General features: G+C 35.9%; 1 protein-coding gene across 10 annotated transcripts in view; it reads right to left on the bottom strand.

Annotated features, from left to right (window-relative positions):
- The window catches only part of EML1 (EMAP like 1), a 122,436-nt gene that overhangs the window by 19,409 nt on the left and 88,901 nt on the right, over nt 1–14,126 (bottom strand). For 5 of the 10 annotated variants that reach the window (XM_020583442.2, XM_020583436.2, XM_019294025.3 and 2 more), the window contains 5 exons: nt 12,012–12,040; nt 10,550–10,576; nt 7,302–7,431; nt 3,029–3,178; nt 1,431–1,500 (listed from right to left, as the gene is read on the bottom strand). In XM_020583442.2, the coding sequence (XP_020439031.1) occupies nt 1,431–1,500; nt 3,029–3,178; nt 7,302–7,431; nt 10,550–10,576; nt 12,012–12,040 (406 nt within the window). The remainder of the gene's footprint in view (nt 1–1,430; nt 1,501–3,028; nt 3,179–7,301; nt 7,432–10,549; nt 10,577–12,011; nt 12,041–14,126) is intronic. The other 5 variants (XM_020583441.2, XM_020583437.2, XM_020583444.2 and 2 more) reach the window with 1 other exon arrangement.

Here is a 14,126-nt window from a genome sequence, read left to right on the forward strand (position 1 = left end):
AGCACAGACATCAAGCTTTTGGGTTTTATTTCATAAATCCAATGGTAAGTTAAAAAAGCTCCAACACACAATAAAAATTAATGGTTTATGTTGCTCAGCTAAGTTATCTTTATATAAAACTTACATTGCATAACTGGTATTTCTTTTTTTTTTTCACTGTTCTCTTTTTGGCTGGGATAGAGTTAATTTTCTTTTGCGTAGCTGGTGCAGTGCTGTGCTTTGGATGAGAATAATGTGGATAACACAGATGTTTTGGCTGTTGCTGAGCAGTGCATACCCTAAGTCAAGGACTTTTCAGTTTCCCATGCTCTGACAGTGAGGAGCAGCACATGAAGCCAGAAGAGAGCATGGTTCAGACAGCTGATCTGAACCAGCCAAAGGGATATTCCATACCACAGAATATCATGCCCAGCACAGAAATTAGGGAGCTGGCCAGGAGAGGCCAATTGCTGCTGGGGGACGAGTTGGCCATCAGTCAGTGGGTGGTGAGCAATTGTATTGTACATAATTTCTCTTTCTTGGGTCTTATTTCTCTCTTTTTGTTGTCTTTATTTTTGTTCTTGTTATCTAATTAAAATTTAATAATAATAACAACTGTTCTTATTTCAAACCACAGGGTTTATCCTTTTTCCAATCTCCTCCCCATCCCACTGAGTGGTGTGGGGGGTGGATGAGTGGCTGTGTGGTACTTAATTGCTGACGGGTTAAATCACAACACTCAAAGTAGTCAGCATATTGATAACCCAGTTTTTATCCCAAAATTCTTCTTTGGCATCTGCCAAAAAGTTTGCAATAGTTTGGTTGTGACAACAGCTGCATACTCTGCTGAGTAACTTTTTCCTCATGGTTTTTACTGCCTCTGCTTGCTCCCATTCTTTTTCCCTTTTGTTAGCTCTTTGGAGCAAGGTTCATCTTACTCTGTTCAAATAAAGTCCTAGCTTACAGCTAAGCTTACAATAATACAGGTGGCAATAGAGAGAAAAATATTCTTGCCTAGTTGATGGCAAGAGTGAAAGTTCAGTTTTTTTCAGCAAACAACCCAAACCCATTCTTTGTAGATTGATTTTGGCAGCTGTGATCAGAAATGAAGTTGTATACTGCACAATTTAATGTCTTCCTTTTCCCAACATCCCTCTGCCCTCTCAGGTCTTCTTTGCAGCCTTATTCCTCCATGCCTCTCAGAGACCAGCTCCAAACTTATCTTCAGTCTGTCTGAGTCATGGAACCAGAAACTATTGACCAGTCTTGACAACAGAACTGGGTAACTGTGATAGTGTGCAATAGAAACCCTCAAATTAAGTTTTGCTTGGTTCAGTCCAAAAATGTAAGAGCAATTTAACTACAACAGGAAAAGAATATAGCATGTATCTTCCTAATAACATATTCTTACAAAATATAAACAACTATACATCAGCAAAGCAGCCACTTACTTTCCCATCCTTGGATGTCCCTGCAACTTGACCTGTTGCTATAGTGATCCTGTCAGGATGAACAGCCAGGCTAAAAAAGAGAAGAGGCCAAACGAAGCTATTGACTATCTATTTAAACAAGCTATTACCTGAACTTCTAATAAATAGCCCTATTTTAATCATATGAAGCACACAGCATACGTGTAACCTTAACTACATAAAAACAGAACTGACAAAACAATTGCCATGCTCTTCTATTCAAAAAACTTTTCTTCCCTTTGAAGAAGGCAGTAATTTACTTGTCCTAATACCTCAATGCATGTATCAAACAAGCCCCAGGCTCACTTGTGTGGGATTCAGCTCACCTAGGTTTAAAGGAGTGCAGCGTACAAGGTTTTGGTTTGAGCAAGTCACCGAACTTCAGTATCTCTAGTCAGAGGCTGCAGAGATCTGGTCAGTCCCATCAGAGCTGTCTAGTGACAGCCCCCAGAGCAAATAGATGTAGCCACTCTAACAGTGTTCTTCAGACTGTATGACCAGATATTCAGTGACTTTTACAGGGAGACACCAACTTTCTCTAATGCTTTTCAAAAAGTAAAAGAAGTCCCTTATTAAGAAAGGATACAGAAATCAGGAATTTTAATTTTAAAATTAACACTGAGGTTTTAAAAACTGTGATCAATGTTAACTGATGCCTCTAAGAAAAGCAACCTAAAATTTATAATAAAGTCTGGAGTACAGTCTATTTTTGTCCTAAAATCCTGTGAATTCTTTTTTCACTGCATCTGCTTTGCATGCAGTTCTAGAGGCCAAGTACCACACAAAATGAACTGTGGCTATAATTCATTTAGCTTTACAAACCAGAAAGGTATCCTCTTTCCAATAAACCTGAAAGCTTTGAAATATCTAGAGACAGAAAATTTGAAAGAAGGAAATGAGATGGAACAGGTCCAAGGTAAAAATCTCCTTGTAAAACAACCAGATTATACAAATAATTCAATTTATGAAACATGCTCACAGTTCAAGCAGATTTGGTTATCAGGCCTATTTTTGGCTTTAAGGGACAATGGGTGTTTCATAATGCCTAATCTAAAGAAGGGGTATTGAACTCATTTCATACATTAGGGCCCATCAGATAATCCAGGTGCTCTTTTTCAGCTACACTGTGCAAGCAGACTGATACCATCAAGATAAACCATATGTTTATTTAGATTTCAGTTTAATATTTCTGATATTTGCCGGTATCTAGTAACCTCTGAGCTTCAACACACTTAAATCACTTTGAAGCCCAATCTGGCATGTGTGCATGGCAGCAGACAAACCAAATCTAGCTTATAGTCTAGTTTATCTGCCATGATGTCAGCAGCCTGAAGACTACCAGGAAGACCACAGGTGAGATTAAAACTATTTTGCTGGTTAGGTTGAACCTAAAGGAACTGTACTGGGCACCCAAGCCCTGGTGAAGGGCAATAATTCAACCTTACTTAAAAATGGGAAGGAGAAGATTCTGAAGAAGAAGATAATGTTCAATCATCCTAAAAGAAGAGTAATGAAAATGAGTGGATCTATCTCAAATACTGTTTAATGAAGAAAAAAAGAACGGTTATTAGATGACTTACCACTTCACATCATCATTATGACCAGTGTAATGTCTCTGAAGTTGCTCTTCGACATTGAATAACACAACTACAGACGCGATGAAGTACACCGTCTCTCCCGTCGGCAGGAGATAGAGATTGCTGCGACAGTCCCGACCCCTATATCCATAGCTAGCATGTTGGTCAAGCTGCAATAACATTGTCTATCAATGAAGAATGTTAAAAACAAGAAAAAAAAAAAAAAAGATGGATTCTCTGTCCTTGTAGTCTGCATCTCTTGGATTGAGCATGGCTTTATTACTTGACAACCTTCAGAACTCTTTGCCTTATTACAATCGAGAGCTGAAGCACTTTGCAGACTTTAAAACCTACATATCCTATAAAAAATCCATAGCAAAGAATGTGGGAATTTGCAGACGTACTATTCCTTTAGCATCCTCTAGAATTTGATAAACACCAGACTAAGGCAATACTAATTTTGTCCCAGGTGTATTTACTATTTACACTGCTTGACTAATTAAAATAAAAAATTAGACTTGATAGAAACACTAATAAGTCGTTCAGCACATCTCCCTGCATTACACGAGGATTGATTGCATTACCCTGTGTGCAGGTTGATTGATTTCATTAATGTGGACATGACCAGCCAGATGGATAAAAACCATAAAAGGGTTACATCATCCATTTCCATTTATTTTTGTAGTATTTAAAAGGCAGTGGCCCAGATTCTGATGCTAGTCATATCAACATGAATCTAAAATTAATTCAGTGAAATGACAGGAATAATAATCTCATTTAGACTGAATGTTAATTCAGCCAAATTTTGTAGTTTTATTCTTCTGAAGTGTCATTAGGGACTACAACTATTTTAGCTTTCTTTTTTTTTATGGGAACAGAAAGAAACAGCATTAGCAGAATCTTGGCAAAACAGAAGTGCATTCTAATGCAGTCAATATGGAGAAACTGGCTGTGAAAAATATATGGAGAGATAATGAAACCCCAATTACATGATCTAAACAAGATACTTGTGCACTATTCTGTATGGTCAATGATAAGCCACTCAAATAGTAATGTTAATGTTGAAATAATAAGATCAATAGTTAATGTATTTAAATTATTTTAGAAGAAACATCTTGCTGATTTTGCTTATAAATGCAATAGAAATAGTGCTGCATACCCAATTATCAAAGTGTGAATTCAGAAACAGAGCTTTTAGCCTCATAAAATGAAACATCTCAGCCAAAGTTTCTTCAAGTTTGAGATATTAAAATGTGATGACACTGAAACAATCAATATCTTCAATTACAAAGAATTTACTATCAATCTGAATCTGTCTGTGATGCTTGGTGTTACTACTCTAGATTGCTGGACAATGCTTTATTTGTCTAAATTTATTTTTCTTCCTCAGGCCAGATACCATTACGGAAGCCAATGTAATATTTCCCTAGTTCAACAACGCATAATCACATTTATAGTGAACCAGCAGCTGAAGTTAGAGTAAGGAATTGAACTTAACATTACACAGACGTTCACAAGGAACAAATCTCAGTGCAAAAAATAGCCATTATATAGGAAAGATTACATTCTTTAGGGAAAATCTCCTTTCTTTACTATTCTTCCTGTGGGGAACAATGCTGCATTCAACCCTTCACATGACTGCTGTTGTCAAACACTCAATTTCTTTCTATCAGCCTTCTTTATCAGATGCAAACTCCTGGGGTTGATCCCTCCTTCTCCTCACTGTTTCCCACACTCGGATTTGGTGGCTTCTACTTGGATTTGCTGAGCTGGCACTTCAGGGAATGTTACCTTGACCTTTTCTTTTCATTTGGCCTGCAGTTTTTGTTTCAATCCTCCTTCTTGCCAAGAGAATTGCTCTCAAATGGATTTGGGCAGGCCACTGCTCCCGCCCTGATGTCCCTAGTGCTGATTTCTCACTTGGATTTTCCACCTCTGCTCCAGCCCCCCTCACACTTCATCACTCAGCATTTTTCTTTCTTCAAGTCCTAATATATATGATAATATATCAAAGGTGTGAACCTTTTTCAGCTTCCCTGGGCAGCTGCTAATGTGACTGTAACACCCCTTTAGGGTTCTGGTATGCCCTGAAATCTATACCCATTAGATTTTCTTCCTTCTGTTTCTCATCATAGTCTGCTTTCCTTTCCATTTGTCCATGCCACCTCCAATATCTTGTTTCCCTATCCCCATTCTTACATTATAGAGCATTTCTGGCTGTACTCCCACAGCTAGACATGCGTCTGCTACAAAGATGTTTTTTCCTATTCCAGTTTCATTACCCTCCAATCAAACAGTGCAGCTTCTCCAACTCAGCTGTAAAGAATGTCTACAATATTGCTTGGTTTTCTGCTATCTTAGTCTTTCTTCTTAAATTATCTTATGCTCCTGCTCACAGCTTTTCTTCTCCTTGTTAGCCTGTAAAGTGGGCATTACCTTCTCCCTCTTTTTTAAAAATTATTTTAAATTATTTTTCTAAACCTTCCATATACCTAGTCATTGCTCTAAATATTAAGTATGGCTATCATTATTGCATTTAACTGCAAATAAATTAGAAACTGAAGAAGCTAGCACAGTATTTTTGGAAAAAAAACACCTCCTCCTCAATAACCATTTAGAATAACCATTTAGGGTTAGTTAGATCATTTTATTAATTCACACCTTTTCTATTCATAGACAACCTTAATAGAGAGGATTCTGCTGGGTATACGGACACACACCTGGAAGGACATATGAATATTCAAACTAAAAATAATAGTCCATCTGGCAAATGCTCAGTCATTTAAATAAGCTTAAGTGAGAAACTAATGAGACTGAAATCATGACCTACCCTAATTATAATTTCTTATAATAGTCTGAAATATTGACGTCAAGCTCCACCTACATGCTGCCAAATGACATTCTGCTTTGTTTCATCATTGGGCGTTCTGTTATTTCAGCAAGTTTTCTAACACTTTCTCCTGTATCATCCTTAGGCCCCCAGAGCGATGAGCTCCTTACAGCTACAAAAGACATCATTCAATTCTGTTGTGAGAAATGGTGAGAACTTGTACAACAATTAGATGGCAAAATGCTGTAAGCAGCATTTACTACTCTAATCTCACCTGTTTTATTAATTTTATGGATTTTTTGTCTTTTTAACTCATCTTCACTTATTTGTGCATGCATTATCTATGCAGTTCCAGCAGAATGGCATAGAACCTAGAGGCTCAGCTGCAATAGGAATAATAAGAATGGTTACTAAATCTGTCATTAATCTCTTGTGAATACAAAGGGACTTTTGGAAACTCTCTGAACATTCTGAAACCACATGCAGTTCTATTTATACAACTTTGAAAAAGACTATATGCAGTCTGTCTTTTTTTTATGAAGACAAAGTAATTTCCTATTTTCATTGTTTGTGACCAAAAACGTCTTTTTCCTAAAACAGAAAACCTTATGAAGACATCATCTCTCTAAAGATAATGATAATATAGATAATAAAGATAATATATTACAAATAGACTCAGATCTTGTTGTGTTTATATTTAAACTTGAATCATCTATTATATGTAATAAGATTATACAAAAGTGAAATGTCTTTTTTTTCAATAAAGAATATATTTTATCATTATACTTAAAAGTGAAATATGAAAACTTCTGTATGTAATGAAACACTGATTTCTTTTAAGTTAGATTTTTGCAATTATGTCCACTCATAGAAGTCAGTGGAAAAAATCTGCTTGTTCGGTATTTTTGGTGTGTAAGCCCCCTTAAGATATAAATTCAAATATTATTTCATATATGATATTTTATAAACTTTATGGCTAAGCATGTATCAGTTGCACAGCACTACTCAGTTCAGGGCTTATTCACGTGCTGAAGTTGAATGTACCATCCTCTTAAGGACAATGGTGTACATTTTATAAAACAGTTTAAAATGATAAATTACTGCTAAGAACCAGAAAAAAACCTGAGCTTGTCTTATGCATACCATAATTAATAATCCCAGCTCACTACATTCTTATGATATGCCTAGTTTAATCTTTGGCTAATTAGCATGCTTCATACTTAACCTCCAGGCAACATTTGAGCTAAATCTCTCTTAAGCTGCCACCCTGTACTCTACAAGGTGAAGAACAGCAGCCTCAAGAAATTAACACCTATTTTCAACGGAATGTCACTTCACCAATTAAATAAACCCTTAATCCTGCTATACTTTAGCTCAAAAAGTTATTTAACCCAAATCATTAAGGAATGATTGATTTCTAGTAGTCCTCCAGCACAGAAAGGATACACCCATTCCAGTTTAAGCCTCTTGGCTGGTAGTTCTACTTTTGCTTCCAAATTGTAAGATTCCACTTGCTCTTTGGGCATGTACATGGTAACAGGACGTCCACGAAGAAACATTTTTACGTATCCTTCCTCTACAAAAGGTCAGAAATGTTTACTGTTACACAAAAAAGCCATCAGGGGAGAATTCCAGTGCTCCTCCATCCCTTCCCACATAACAGTTTGGTGTATTACAATTACAGAATGACATGACATGCAAAATCAAACTTAGAAATTTAGCAGGTTCTTTTTTTTCCTAAATCACAATCACTAAGCAGAATTTTTAAAAAACATACGAAGTCCCTTCTTCCTCTAAATATTCTGAGTAGCAGAATTAGAACTAAACAATGTCATGAAGAACTACAAAACAGGTCTGAAATTGAAACTTTTTTTGGTAAATGCTACAATATTACATTTTTTAAATATTAAAAATGGAGGGGAATACATCAAAGATTACAATTAACGCAGAAATGCCACTTAAAATTAATTTTATTTTTTAATCAATGTTTACAGTTGAGCATCAGCATCTAAATTATTTTCCAACACTCAGTCGCATTCTTTGCATCCCAGTGTAAAGATATGCTTTACACTTGATACAGTGTTAGAGATACATTAGAAATAAGGAACACAAACAATTAGTAAGAGGAATCATGCTGATGTACATGCAGAAAAGATATGTGCTTTACGAATTACTAAACATTGAAAAAGGAATGACAACATTGACAGGACATTAAAAGAAAGGAAAATGACATACAGGAAAGAAGCTACAAAAACTCAATTGGCTGACAGAAGTAAACATTTCTAGAAGAAAACACTAAAAGTAATGTGTTGAACTGGTAAGAAATATTTTTGGGGGAGAGAAGCAGAGATTAATAACAGATCTGGAAGTACTGACTTGGGGACTTCATGGGGCTTATAAAACTAGGAGATCTGGGAAATGCCATGAAGGTCTGACTAGGACTTTTGGGAAGTGGCAAGGCCAAAGTGGGTGTCCTGTGAACTTCTGATGAAGTTTGTCCAGATTCAGAACGTGCTGGCTCTTGCTGCTCCATCGGCAGATCAAGGGGTTCAGCCTTGTTCGCATGCGAATCAAGCAGTTTTGGAGTCAGTGACATCTGTAGAGTTACTAGACAGAATAATCGTGGGCACAGAGGAAATGGAAGGGCAAAAGTAACAAAAATCATGTAAATGAAAAAAAAAATTATACAATTTAGGAGTGTTAAAATTATGCTATGAATTGTTAAGTATCATTACAAATATACTACTGTTCTTTTTAATTTGAAAGCTAAGGTTTTTTTAAAATTGGAAATATGCATATGCTACAAATCTTGACTAAATTAATAAAAATTATTGATTGAACAAACAATTATCATAGCTATGCTGTATTACCTAACTAGATGTGTATTTTGCCTTTTTATGAAGTCATATGGGAAGGAGATCTATCTGATCTGTCACAGTAAAGTTACAGCTATGTCTCTCTAGCTTCATTTACAGAATGCATACATAAAATGAAAACAACAAAAAGCTTAATGCTAAAAAGAAGGGATAATGATGAAATAATGGTGACAGAAGGTTGGAACTTCAAGATGACCGTTAAAATGACAGAATATTGGAATTGTTTTTAAAAATTTACTCCAATAGATCTGTATTGGAAAATAAAATAGAGGGTAGAGCATTAAATAGCAAAGCATTACAGCACTATTTGTATGCGCATGCAGCATCTATTTAATGAGCTTCAAACACGTGCCAATACTGCTGATGCTGGCGCACAGATTTTCAGCAATGACAACTACTGGCTGTACTTGTCAAAGGCTGTGAATGAACCAAAGTTAAATTCACTGAGCTGCTTTTCTCACCTGAGGCCTACAGGACTCATAAAACTTGCATTTAGTCATGTAGAATTGGAGCATTTGACCTAGTCACACAAGACCAGGAAACAGCACATACATACTAACCTGTACAGTAAACCATACCATGTATATTACAACAAGTATATGAATTATGCCTTCAGAATGTGTGTGTCTCTCTCCTAACTATAAAGAGGAACTTAGGCTGATTAGGTCAGGCATAGAAGTCATATTGTGTATTTATTTCTAACTTTTGGTAATATTAATTCCATCTCTACTAATTCCTAATCCAAATAAATTATCTACACAACCAATCTCCATCCTTTTCTTCATACTTTTCTTAAGTAAGTTTATAAGACAGCAGAGTTCTAAATGTAAAGATATAGATGTAAAGACAGACAATCATCAAGCTAAAAAGACAGACCAACAGTGAAACTTTTAGACAAATGTATCTTTTACATCTGCAGTTTTGTAAATTTGATATTGGTGTTGCATAAATTAACGGTTAATGAACTGAAATAAGAAGACACATCAATGCCAGTGGGATCTTCAAAGGAGACCACCACTGACTGCAGGTATAAATTTGTACAAAGAATACACAGAGGTAGAGACTCTCTAAAAGACTTTGCCTTGAGAACAAACAATTTGCTTTGTGGAATTCACATTTATTGCAAAGCTGAAAGATGCTGATTAGTAGAAAAACTGTTAGGATATAGATACCTCTAAAAAGCAGATAAATCTGTGATTAGATCACAGATATAAACATGCATCAAAAATGTGCATATTAACACTACAACTTAACTAAAGCTTTAGACACCAATATGGTATGTTTACCAAAAGTAACTCTGCTTTATGACACTGAGCAAAAAGCAATGAGAAATTAGTTGAAGGCCTAGGTCTGTTTATTTAACATTCAGAAAAATCTACAATCTACTCAGTAAGAAAAAGCAAGGGAAAAACAAAGGCTTCTATGATCATATTAGGCTAACAGCAAAACAGCCAACAAAGGGGCAAATTCTATACGAATTTCAGCAAAAGTGCAGAATGCCATTTCAAACACAGTGAACATCCATGTGTTGCCATATAGCTCTCTCAACATTTTTTTTCTAATTCAAATTCTTAGGAATAAGTCCACAGGAATGTAAATTATAACCCGTTATTATGATTAAAGTGCACCTGAGGGTTATAATTCAGTAGATCATATAATAAATGGTATATAACACTTTTGTTTCACTCAAAAGAACTAGAAAAGTTTTAACATTGCAAAATGCACACAAGTTAGAAAACAGCTGTATATACATTGAGCTTTTATCCCACCAGAGCCATTTTGCTTCGAGAGCTATGAGGTTTTGGACGTGAAGCCTACCTTTGCAGTGTGTCACACGGCGCTTCCCTTGTGATTACAGAGACAGAGACAGAAGGGCTAGATAAAGATGTGTTTGAATACAATAAACTCTCTAAATACCTGCTCTACAGGCTGCTCAGTCTTATTCTGCTGCAGGCTAACCTGGGGCTTGACAAAACACTGAACCATACTCTGGGTAATTACCTTCTAAACTGCTTTCCTCAGTTAGGGGGCTCTGTTTAGTTCTACCATTAAAACACTGGCTTAAGCTCCATTATGCAACCATATACTTAAGTAAAATAACAAGTATAACCTTAGAAAAAACCATTCATTTCAGTAGGAATTTTTTCTAGGTAAGAAGGACACCAGTGTAGTGTCACACCTATTTAATTACTGACATTTATCTATGGAAAAAGTGGCAGAAGAAAAAAATTTACATATACCTCTGAGTACACAGTATAAGGGAAGGAGAAAAATTAGGCAAGGAAAGCATATTCTGTGCAAATTGGAAGTTTTCTTTTTCTAAACCATCAGTTTTCAGGGAAGGGACATGAACCATGATTATACTGTCACAAGAGACTTAAGTGTTTATTTAGTTTAATGTGTTATTGACTTCAAAATCAGTTACACTAAACCTTGAAATATGGCTTAAGAGCTTTGTTGGATGTTGATCAATCCATGCAGTAAACAAAAGAACTCCAACTTTTTCAGCTTAATGTATGATTACTGTCACAGAACTATGCATAAAAATAATACAATACATCTGATAAATCAACAGGGGTTTTTCCCCTTCCTAATTTGTTAAAATAAATCTTTATTTTAATTGTCCTTGACTTTTCAGAACAAAAATAACTGTTATATACACTACTCAGCTTCATATTTTTATTGAGACTCTTCAAAATTTTTAACTGTCTAATGACAAGGACAAACATTACTTTCACTTACACCTACTGTCTCACTTTCAAAATCTTTCAGCGGGGATAATACCTAAGTTGGAAAATATTAAAGTGCTTTTCAAATTAAAGCTAGATTACCACAAATTTAGTAACAAACCACCTTTTCATTTGTAATTTGATTAATTACATTACAAGGCTTTGGGACAGATGTGGAAATCTTCAACAGTTGTAGAGGGCACCATTTGATGATTACATTAACATGACAGCATCATAGCTGTAACTTGGCATTGCTTTAATTACAAAAACCTTAATAATGCTTTGAAAGAGAAGACATATGTGAAGTAAGAAGACATGGCCCTTTTTGTCCTTGTCTTCTTACAAAGAATCCCAACTGTAAAATAAATCTATTGGATCAATAAAATCTAGAGTGAACTGATCAACTTTTTAAAAATATGTCAGCAGCAGCCCGTATCATGTTTAGATTCCCAATACCAGTTTCTAGCAGCCATAGAAGAAAGGGGGCTGGTGGGGGAACCCAAATATGTTATCACAGTTATAATCTGCTTAAAAAATTTGAGAGTTCCTACCTGCACTGAACATTGGTTCCTTGGGTTTGCTGTGAAAATAATGAAGAAATTACTATTTTAAAAGCATACACATACAGTCTGCACATGTATATGTATCAATATAATATAAAACTGAAAACATAATACTATAATTTTTTTGACTGTAGGTATGAATAAAAATACTTTTTTGATTAAATTATTTACAAAGTAAATCCCCAGGCAAACACACTTAAAACCAGTAAACATCCTTGATGGCACTTTTACATTCAATTCTCATTACATTCTCAAAACTATAGATTTTCCTCCACTAACTACCAAATTCTCTTCTTCTGCAAAATTAGTCCAGTTACAGGATAACACAGGAACTGGCGACAAGCAGCTGTATTTTTTTTTTGTTTCTGGTCTGGATTTAAGGAGCAAACTAAAGTTTGAATCCTGTTTTTTCCAAAGAGTTCACGTAAAACACGGAACTGCCCAGTTGTTTCTTGGTGAATGACAGCACTTGGTAAAACACAGAAAGCACAAAACCATGACTAAAATGTCTTCTCTTTGTCACTGCACTGCTGCCTGGAAGACAACTGGAAATGGGTTTTTCTTTTTGTCTTGAGAAAATATTTGGGAAAACTTGAGGGGAAAATACATAAAGCACGTGGAGAAGCTCTCTGGATAGTACTACCCTGGCCAAAAGGAAGGAATCTTTGTTAAGAAATGCTAGTCATTTGTTTTCTTTGTCCTTTGCCCCTGTAAATCAAGCTCAAGGGTCATGTTTCTGATGAAGAATGGAAGGGACACTAAGTTATACTATGCAGTTATTTTTCCTCCCAGTTCCCTCTTTTTAAGCCAGTAAAACTTTTGAAGTATCAGATAACTGCTGTATGTTTCTTAAGGTGGTTCACCCCAAAAGGGCTGAACTCCCTATCATTCTGATGGAGAAATGCTGAAGCATGAAGTATTCCTAGAGCTTGATGCCATCTCAAGACCCTCTCCTAGACTGCAGTGGGCAGATGAGGAGAAATCAAAAAAAGAAACAAAACAGTGTTGGATTTTTGCACAAAGGTTTTTTTCTAAGCATAAAAGATTGTCTCTCACTACAATGAAAGTTGTAACAAATAATTCTATTATATTTTTACCTTTTCTTTGGTTTGACACTTATATTGAGAATAAGACTTTACTTACTGATAAATCCAAACCAAACCAAATTAATTCTGATTCTACTCCCGATTTAGCAACTTTTTATAATATCAGCCTTTGTGTTAATCATGCATCAAAATACATGCTTCAAGCTGGCATACACAGCCAATGTTATCTATATAAATAGCATGATGTGTTGCCATTGTTAACACCAAGATTAACATTTTCTCTTATGAATGAAGATATTTTTAGAAAACAAAAAAACTTTATGGGATGGAGCACTAGTCAGAAATGCTGCCATATTAGAGACAAAACAGTCCCTAGCTCTGAACAGACCATGCAGACTTATTCAAGCTAATCAAGCTAATATTTAAGGCTGATTCATGACAGTAATAAAGCAAATCATCTGTGCTTTCTAATTATACAAACCCTAACCACAAACAGCTCAGAGCTCTGGCTACCCTTTTTCCTGAACTTGAGTCACATCCTACTTAACTAACCCTCAGGAAGGCTTACTCCTGGCTGATAGCTACGGGAGTTGGGACACTTCATAGTAGCATGGGAGATTATGGTCATCTCCTTATGCTTAAAGCTTCTTAAAAGAGCTTTCTATAGCATTCTGGCTTTGCATAACAGCCTACAACTCTGTATGCTTTGAAAAACAAAGCGTCATAGAGTATCTCAGGCCGGAAGGGATGCAAAGTGGTCAAGGATACAAACAGACTGGGAATAGATGGTTAGGTTAACACACTCTTCCTCACTCTTTCACTCATACAGTCAGCTTTCAGGGGACAGTCTTAGTCCCAGTGTACAGAATCATAATTTTTCTTCCCGTAACTCTTGCTTTGTATTTTGCATGGTGGCCCAGTTTCAGAAGGAAGCATGTGGCAAGTCTTTAGCCAGCCTCTTCCATAGGATAAGAACACTCTCTCTTCAAGGAGGTGAAAGCTGGGGTGATGAACAGGCTGCATGGGACAGAAATGAGGGGAAATCTCTAACCATACA

The sequence above is a fragment of the Corvus cornix genome, chromosome 5, assembly GCF_000738735.6.
Source record: "Corvus cornix cornix isolate S_Up_H32 chromosome 5, ASM73873v5, whole genome shotgun sequence".
Classification (NCBI taxonomy): Eukaryota; Metazoa; Chordata; class Aves; order Passeriformes; family Corvidae; genus Corvus; species Corvus cornix.